The sequence below is a fragment of the Gossypium arboreum genome, chromosome 3, assembly GCF_025698485.1.
Source record: "Gossypium arboreum isolate Shixiya-1 chromosome 3, ASM2569848v2, whole genome shotgun sequence".
Classification (NCBI taxonomy): Eukaryota; Viridiplantae; Streptophyta; class Magnoliopsida; order Malvales; family Malvaceae; genus Gossypium; species Gossypium arboreum.
The window spans coordinates 49,971,695-49,981,234 of NC_069072.1; the positions used below are offsets into that span (position 1 = coordinate 49,971,695).

General features: G+C 30.6%; 1 protein-coding gene across 2 annotated transcripts; it reads right to left on the reverse strand.

Annotated features, from left to right (window-relative positions):
- Positions 1–3,999: 3,999 nt before the first annotated feature.
- LOC108484357 (peptidyl-prolyl cis-trans isomerase CYP23) lies at positions 4,000–8,664 on the reverse strand. Of its 2 annotated transcripts, XM_017788116.2 has the most exons (8): positions 8,302–8,626; positions 7,919–8,032; positions 7,670–7,818; positions 7,503–7,575; positions 7,310–7,399; positions 6,607–6,646; positions 4,495–4,577; positions 4,069–4,407 (listed from the first exon to the last, which is right to left on the reverse strand). In XM_017788116.2, the coding sequence occupies exons 1-8, from the start codon at positions 8,398–8,400 to the stop codon at positions 4,387–4,389; spliced, it is 669 nt and encodes a 222-aa protein (XP_017643605.1). In that variant the 5' UTR covers positions 8,401–8,626; the 3' UTR covers positions 4,069–4,386. The 2 variants fall into 2 exon arrangements, with proteins under 2 accessions (XP_052881667.1, XP_017643605.1); XM_053025707.1 differs by lacking the exon at positions 7,919–8,032 and having other exon boundaries at positions 4,000–4,407; positions 8,302–8,664.
- Between the last annotated feature and the right edge of the window lie 876 nt (positions 8,665–9,540).

Sequence of the window (9,540 nt, forward strand, 5' to 3'; positions counted from 1 at the left end):
AAACAGACCCAAGCCAAGAAGGAACAAAACTAACTCAAATCACCCTGCAAGGAGAAAAGAAAAAACTATGTGGTCCAAATCACTGTTGAAAATCAAACCTTGAGCCATTCTCTTTGCAATTTAACCATGTGGGATGTTTATTTCTGCCTTGTTTCAGACATCAATCTTGAAGCTTTCAAGTTATGCATCCTAAGACTGCAGCAACCCTGCTCTTGTATGGGATTCTCACCCTTTCAACTTTAGAAATATGAAATTTTTGTTGGAAATTATGTCAGTTGAGAACCATGTGATTCACTTTTCCATTGCCCCCTTTGTTGTTGTTTTTTAAGACAAGACAACAATCTGAAACCTGTTCATGATAAGCAGGTAAATTTAGCTTAACTAGTTTTTCCTTTTCAGTACTTTTGCTTCAGCAATTTTCATTGTTTTAATATCTAGAAATCTGACCAAGGATGAATAAAAGGGAATGCATATTCTATGACAGACCAATGGGAACAAGAGAACCCAAATTTTTGAATGAAGTGGTAAGTTTGGTTTGATCTCTCAAAAACAGCAGGAGGCCGCACATGCAATGTTTTTTCAGTTGATTAATTTGAAATGCAGCTGAGAGACGACAGAAACGGTTAATAGATGGAGAGTGAGGGTCAGAGTCTCAAAATTATAGCTGACTCAACTCAATCATACATGTGATTATGATATGAATCCCCCATATTCTTGTAGGCCCATCCTCGTATAATGATGTTATTGTTATTTAACTTCTCATCTCTATTACAATACTCTCAAAACTTTACAAAATTTTAATTACAGCCTTAAACTATCATTGTCATATTAATAAGGTCTTTTCGATACTAAAATCATTAAATAAGACATAAAAATTATGCAACATAATTTAAAATGAAATATTTAAAAGAAAAATTAATATAATAAAAATCTTGATTTTAAGATTTTCAAAATTTTTACAAAATTATCGTTCACTAAACTTCTATAAAACACATCATTTACTCTCTCTTTTATTAGTTTCGTTTTTATCTTTAGATTTTTAATTTTAAAAATTATAAGTAGTGTTTTTTTTCTTTTAAAGAGAGAAGTTTCTAAGTGAGATAGTTTTTAAAGGTTAAAATGTGTTTTTCTTTTTAATGTGTTGTTGGTTTTATATTTTAATTTAATTTAAAAATTCTAATCCATATGGTTATTGATAGTTTGTGTCAAATTTTATTAATTTAATATTTTTATTTTTATCAATCATATAACACTCTATATGAGAATAGTCTAATCAAAATTTCAAGTTGACAAATTTTGATAAAAATACTTACAATTTTAATGATTAGATTGAGATTTTTAAATTAAAAGTTGACTTATTTTTTAACTTTTTAAGTATAGGAACTAAATCTCAAATTTTGTCAAAATGCAGGGACTAACAACATATTTTAACATTTTCTAAAGCATGATCTAAGTTATTTCATTTAAATATCTATAGTTACTAATATTAAGCTATTGACTGAATTGTTATCACGAGTCAACTGAAGCAATTGCCCTCTTTTGATAATTGCCCGAAAGAACTGCTTCAAATAATAAAGATTGTTCTATTCAGATTTTGAGACGAATGAGCGCCCTGTCTATATCAAGATCACAATCAAATATGTCAAAAATTTTCACGAGTTGTCTAAACTATATATAGTCTAAAGTCCAACAATAATTGAAAAAAAATTAGGAAAAATATTATGCTGATAAAAATGAGTGACAAAAATACAAAAAGTTATCATTATGTTTAACATCGGTTAGAAAAATAATGAAAATGTTCTTTCATAATGAAAATAAGTTATATTATTCAATGATACTTTAGTTTTTTTTAAAAATAAAAATAAAAATTTGCATATGGTTGGATATAAACTTGTGTCATTTACAATAATGAAACATTAATTTTACCACTAATAATATAATATTCACAGTTTTACTTATTATTTATACGTTATTACCTCCATCAATTGTATCTATTGATAATATTGTTGATTGAGTTGATGTTACAAGGTAACTTGATACTAATTCAAGATTGATTAGAACACCATGATAAACAATTGTAATGCATTTAGTATTTTTAATATGATATATTTACGTGTTTAAATTTCATTTTACTCAAATCTATTTTTATTTAATTTCATACATATTTCATGTGTTATTATTAGTTAGTTTTAAATCATATGTTTCATCATTTATTGTATTTTTCATTTGTTAGATACACAGTTTACGTACATACCCGTGTGATAAAAATTTTAATAATAATAGTGAAAAAATGTAAAAAGACATTTATTTTATATTAAGTAATTTTTTAAGAAAGTAATGTTTAGTTGTTTTTTATTGGAATCCCATCCCGTACTTTTTCATCCATTTCTTTGATCACCGTTCAGGTTCTTTGTGAGTTGTCAAAATTATATATATATATATATATATATATATATTGAATTGAATCAATATTATATTTTTAAATGGTAATTAATGTTGTATTGGATAAAAATGATTAGAAAATTATTGTATGCCAGCCAAACCCAATTTTTCTAAGTACTTTTAAGTGAGATACTTCTTTTAGAAGTTTCTTTTAAGAACAATATTTTAAGTTATTTTATTTAAATTTATGAAAATTCCACAATTGAGTTTAGAGTGTAATAAAAGAATTACTATTTTGATACACTGATAGTGAAGTCTTTTAATTTTATAAGTGGGGTTAAGAAAACATCGCATCTCTTCGATTAATGAGAATGATCTTTGGTACATTGGCACTAGAGTGTTTAAAATGTAAAGTTAAGGGGTTAATAAATGTCTTATAAGGTCTAGTAAAATATGAAAAAGATAAATATTTTAAAAAAGAGACGTGCGCGATTTTTTAAGGCTACTTGTGAAATAAAATAAGTACATTGCTAACGTACCAAATACTAACCATTATTAATGATTAAAAAATAAAGAATAAATAAATTATACTTATGACAGTTTTTTAATACCGCTTATGGAGTTTAAAAACTACATCGCTTGTGTATCAAATAATAATTAGTAGTAAAAATACTAAATATAAAGGGTTAATTTAGTACATTGACCGTGTATTTTTTTTTTACAAGAAGTCTTAAAATTGGCATGTCTTTTTAAAACATATATAAATGCTTTAAAATTCAAAAGGACTCTTAAATTATTTGTTAATTTCTAGAAAATAAATTTTCTTTCCTTAATTAAATTGATACACGATGAACTCATAACATGAAAATAAAATTTTGTTTGATAAACTGAAAAAGTTAAGTGTTGAAAAAAATTATTTGATATATTATTTAAGATTAAATACTAAATATAATCAAATTCTTTGACGAATGATAATATAATCTTAAAATGAATTAAAAACAATAGAACAAATTTTTATTTAAATTATAGGTAGATTCCTATTTACTTATCATTTTTCACACCTATTTGTAAATATATATATATATATATAAAAATTATCTACAAATTTTCATTGTAGATTATCAAAGATGTTTTAAATAATTAATTAGTAAAAGTATTAATCTTCAATGACATTTTCAATTAGACCCTTTTTTAAGAGTTTATTAAACATAGCTTAACTTAGTGAAATGTTTTAACTTAGTGAAATGTTTTATAATAGTGAAAATAATCTCAATAAAATAAGAAAATAAGAAATCAAAACATAAATAGTAATTTTATATTATTAAAAAGAATTATAAAATCCACACCATCTTGAAAATTTTCAATTATCCATAAAAATAATATTTTATTCCTTCTTTACAATACTTTATATTGATCTTATTTTTAACCACAAAATAACTCCTGTCATATTTTTTATTATTTTTCAGATGGTGTCCCAATTTGTAGTCTACTCTTTATCTTCTTTGCCTTCAATATAGATGACAGTAAATTTCAATGAAAAGCTAGTAAGAAATAACCAATGGTTTAAAACAAGAGAAGAGATTATAGTGTATATTGAAGAAACAAATGCATATAAGATTTCCAAGAACCTCCAAACTAAATCAACAGTAGGGACTTAATCCCCTTTTATTCTGATAACCAAGTCCATCAAAGAAATTGAAAGATTAATATATTGAAGTTTGCCAGATAGATATTCAGTACACTTAATCACAATCATTATTATTCATCACAAACCCATGTTCTCAGCTGTCAGCACTAGATGAAAATTGAAAACAAAATCAAGAGGATTTCAGGTCAACATAAACCTTCTTTCCTTCCTTTTACCATGGCTCGGTACACGGTATTGAACACTTTCTGGTCACCAATTTTCTACCAGAATTTATACCTGCAACCCTGTCTCTGACTTCATACACAACAGCAAGGTCTTGACCATTTCCTTTGCTGATCCAGATGCTGTTTTGATATTCAAGGGAAGCATTTCATTCGCTGCAATGGCACAGTATTTAGTCACACCTTACCAAGAGAACATCAAATGATATCAATTTTAATTGCACGGACCTATAAACACCTCACCTGTCTTTCAATTTCAACAGCAGATGCAGCAAGCCTTCGCTTCAAGATACCCCTTTCCCGTTCGCAACTCTCCAACTCGGTATCTAAACTCAATTAGATTAACAGCAAGATTACAAATGAGTAATAACAGAATTTCAAAATCAATGGTATTCCCATGTTCATGTCAAACACAAGCAGAAATAACACTGTGAGCAGGCTAGGTTAAATTGCAGCAACACTCTCCATCAATTAGCTATATAGAATAATTGTTATTTCCAGCGCTGCTAGCAGTCATGCATGACACCATTTAACCCTTAAAATATTGTTACATGGGCCACAAAGTCTAACAAGGAGAGTGAACCTTGGTGCAAAAGTAAGGTCAAGTGATCATGACCTAGAAGTTGCAGACTCGGGTCATGAGACAGCCTCTAAAAGTGAGGTAAGGCTGAGAATATCTAGAAATTCCAGATCCAACCATGTGAGAGCTTCATGCATTGAACTATCCCCTTATAAAATTTCTGACCTGATAATGGAGCCCTATTTATCAGGTAAGACTCATAAAATTTTGCATTCAAGAACTCATGCCATAGAAACGTATGAATTGAGTTGAGACCTGAGAGTAGATCAGTTTGATCCAGATAATAAAATTTATATAAGCCACTTAGTAAAGTTTGAAAAGTGAAAGGTTCACATGTTAAATGCACTGAATCAACTAGGTTAAGTAATTTCATAGGGTTGTGATTCTTCTAGCTAGGTGTAAATCCTTTGATCTCAAGAATTGCTACTCTTTAAATATGCGTAAAAATGCATCATGCAGACCTCTAAATCTTTTAACTGAGTATTTTATATGAAGGAGAAAAGTAAAACCATTTGTGTGCGCTCTTAAATTCTATATGGATGTGATGTAAAACCCTTTCGGCCATCCAATTACACCAGTCGGAGAACTAGCCATCATCAAAGGCAGTTGTTTTCTTTTGTCTAGACGTCCAAGGAAGTTGAAGATTGCTCAAAACAGAAAACTCTATCTCACCATCAGAACTTTTCAAAAGTCTCTTTTGCTCTGTGTGGGAACTTGGATTTTAGATTTTCAATTTGGATTCATTATGTAAGTGGAAAGGATGAAATGCATATATTATGGACAAATTAGTTGAGAAAAATATAAAAACATGGATTTGTCAAATCCAAAAATATTTTTAAGGATTTCAAATTCATTACCAAATAGGCCTCTAGCAAATCCATGATTGAGAAATTATAATGAATGTTGCATGTTTAATAGTTTACTACTCAATTTACACTAATTTTGAAATCCAAATACAAATTCTAAAATCCCAATTCCCAAGTGCTACCTTTAACTTTCACCTTCAAATGGAACCATGTTGAATCTCAAGAATTTATCCCTTTACTTAACATTAAAGGCCCAGAACTTTTGCCTATCTATTTCAAAAAGTTGTTCCAGTCGAGCAAGAACACATCCTATTTCTCGCAATTATCATGCTAACTTTCTCCATTTCACTAGAAACAATCTCAGAAATTAGCAGCCAAATATGGGTTTTTCCAGAAGTATGTAATTGAGTTTTCTTTAGCTGATAAAAGGATCAATGAGTGAAAAATAGTGGATTGGTAGAAGATCCCATAATGGTTTATCTTACTCTACAATAGGTTTTTGCAAACTGCAAATCTTTGTGGTCCCTTCCAGGTGCAAGGCAGTACAAGTGGATGGTGTAATGATAGATTTCATACCTTATTAAAATATATACAGGGAAAATAATGGACTGAACTCCATGCTTTTGTTGTACGTTAAATGCTCATGACATCCAGGAATACATGCAGTCATTATGCAACCTTTTACCTAATATCTTGTCAATGCTGTAAAACATAATTACTTATGTCACATCTTAGAAAAATTCCCAGATAACTGCATCACATAACCAGCTTCACGATATCCTGGAAAGCTAAAGTGCTCATATTTTTTAATGCAATATAGTGATCAAAATTATTGTCCACGGAATAGTTTATGTTACTATAATGAATTACATGCAAGGATATATTTCAAAAATGACATGAATGTACCCTTAACCATCCTTGAAATGCAATTATAGAACAAAATGCCATAAGAGGCTGATTAGTTCTCACCATAATAGTAGGACGAAAGAATCGTGACGCGCTCCACAGGCTGGGGAAGATAAACAAAAGTAAATTAGTATTCACAGCAGAAAAAGATGACATGGACTAGAATCAGCCACAAATTGCAATAAACATTACTTGTTTTCTAAATTCCTATCAGATTAGTTGAATAGAGGATAGAGAAAAGGCCAAACTTTTAAGATACAATGTAAGAGTACAGGTACAAAGGAATAACAAAGACAGAGATCCTGGACAGGACAGAGTTTTGTGCGTGAGTGCTGAATACTGACCAGGTAACTAACTACATTAAGCTCTATACATCATGGTGAAAGTTGTATGATTATATAACTGCCAGTTCCTGATTTACAACTGTATGTTGCTCATGTTAGTGTCTCCTCTCTTGCTTTATCTTTTTCTTTTCCCTCTTTCTATGGATTATTTAAAAATAAGAAAAATATTACTAAGAGGTAAATTCCCTGCTTACGAAAATGAAAGAAAAGAGGCCATAAAGGTGAAATAAGAATAGCTAACAATCAAGGAAACTGGTCAATCTTGAGAATTCTCAACTGGTAAGTAAGGACTCATACTTGGAGTAAAATGTTAAAAATCATTAGAGATGGATCCACCATGGCAACAGTTCTCAAAGGTAAAAAGCATCTTAAATTTTCTAGTGCATTACAAAGAAAAAACAGAAAGAGCATCACATTTATACCATTACAAAGATCCCCTCACGACGGGTAGGAAGTTCCTCAAGCTTTCGCAAAGTCTCATCACCTTTAGTGACTTTCCCAAATATTGCATACTTGAAAAGATAAACAGAAAGTCATGTAATAGGTATGCTATTTGTCAAATAAGATTCTGAAATAATCATTCACAATGATGCATGGCAAGTGTGACTGGAATACCTGCCCATCAAGATGAGGAGCATCTCCAAGAAGTATTGAAAACGAGGACTGTGCACTGTCTGGATCAGAATATCTACACCAAAGCAGAACTCGGGGTCATATAAATACATAGAAAATTGTATAAGATTAAATTAAATATGAACTCCCAATACATAAGGTGTTTTTACCTCCCCATAGAGAGAATACCTCTCACGTGTTTTACATCACTAAATTCACCAACAATTGTCTTTTCAGCTTCCTTTCTTTGCTCCTCATTCATGGGAGCTGATCTTCCACTTGCAACATCTGCCACTTGGGCTACAAACCCCCTATCAACCTGCAACAATTTTAAATATGTATAACCTCACTCACACCTCAAAATCAGATTAATTAACAACCAAAGACCAAAACCAGTGTTTTCAAGTTCTACCACTCACTCTGAAGAAGTGGTTTGTGTTATAGCAACCAAGACGCACAAGCTCAAAAATGTGATAAACAGTTTTTGGTGCAACACTAGGGTAAAATCCAAATTCAATATCTCCATAATTTGTCTGCATCACAACCAAAAGTTCAAAAAAAGAACATCAAACAAACTCACAAAATCGAATACCTTTTCACACTGGCATTACCAACAACAACTCCCATTTATAACATAATTCACTAAATACAAAACACAAGTACTGGAAAAACTGGGGTAGATAATATGGAAACTGAATGCTGGAATTAGTGGAGTTAAGAAATATATATATATATATATATGTGTGTGTGTGTGTGAGTGAGTGTGTGTGAAAGTGAAGTGCAAAGGTAAAAAAGAAGAAACCTGGAAAACAACACGAGGCGAGTTTAGCTGCGGTCCTTCAGCCAAAGCACCAACATTAGTAATTACAAATACTAAACTCACCCACCATAAGATCTTCATCTCTTCTTTTCTCCTAGTCTTAGATTCTCTTTACAACCTTCTTGGCGCTTGATCTAAACTTGCATTTGTCAACTCCCAAACTTTCATTTGACCCAAAATCTATTCTGCCTAAAATTATTTCTTTAAAAGGGGCAACACTAAATTCAGCCGGGTCTTTGAACTATAATAACAACGCCGGGTAGAAGATGGATAGATCATAGTGAATGGTCCAATTTGCTTATGCTTTTAAGATCCAGAAGGGCCCAAATGGCTTATTGATCCTAGTATTGCCAATGCATTCATACGACTCCAGTGAGACCCATTATCTTTATTCATTATGCGCACAAAATTGTAGTTGTAGTTTAAATGCTTGATTTAATTATACATATTTAATGAACACATCATCTCAAAAGATATTTGTAAAATAATAATTTACACTTTTTAAGTTTTTGTTTTTGTCTAGTAGTAATGTTAGCCTCCGGGCTAGCTCTTACCTGCCTTTTTCTCTTGTCTTTTTTTTTTTCTTTCTTCTTCTCATTCACTTTATGTGTTTTCCTTTTTTTCAATTTGTAGATCTATTTTGTACGTATCTTTATTATCTTAACAAGTTGTGATTGACAAATTATGCTGTCCGTCATTGTTAAAACACCACCGACCACTAATAGTTTCTTTTAGGAAGTAGATAGCTCTTCGTTGACTTCTTCATCTATTTCTATTTGAAAAGTCTAAGAATAATAAATTATTTCATAAGTCAGTTTGGACTCATGTTGTTTTAAGTTTTATATGTTTTTTGTTTGTTTTTCCATTGTTTAATAAGTCTTCACTTTTAGAAGTTTTTGTCTACTCTTGTAGTACGCTTTTTAGTCTTGCTTACTCATGTAGTTTTGCTTTTGCGAGTAATTTTAGGGTTGTTTTGTCGTCGTCCCCTCTAGTTTGGTGGATGCTTGGTTCTTTTGTCAATTTATGCCTGTTGTTTTGGATCATCCGGGGATAATTTCCTTATTGTATTAAGTGCTTGCAATCACTCCTAATATGTTCTGCATGAGTTGTGACAGAACCAATTACCAACGTGTCATAATGTTTTATTGATGTTGAGACTGAAGCTTTTGTTGTGTTAATGGAGCTCTTGTCCTTCAGCACATACAATGGGTGTTTGTTATT

Bases quoted from the DNA above. Each gene is read 5' to 3' on its own strand.
- LOC108484357 (XM_017788116.2), bottom strand. From the start codon at position 8,400: ATGAAGATCTTATGGTGGGTGAGTTTAGTATTTGTAATTACTAATGTT. The intron at 7,819-7,918 runs GTGAGTGGTAGA...AAATTGTTGCAG, and splicing joins ACACAAACCACTTCTTCAGA to GTTGATAGGGGGTTTGTAGC. The intron at 7,576-7,669 runs GTAAAAACACCT...GCTTTGGTGTAG, and splicing joins GGTATTCTCTCTATGGGGAG to ATATTCTGATCCAGACAGTG.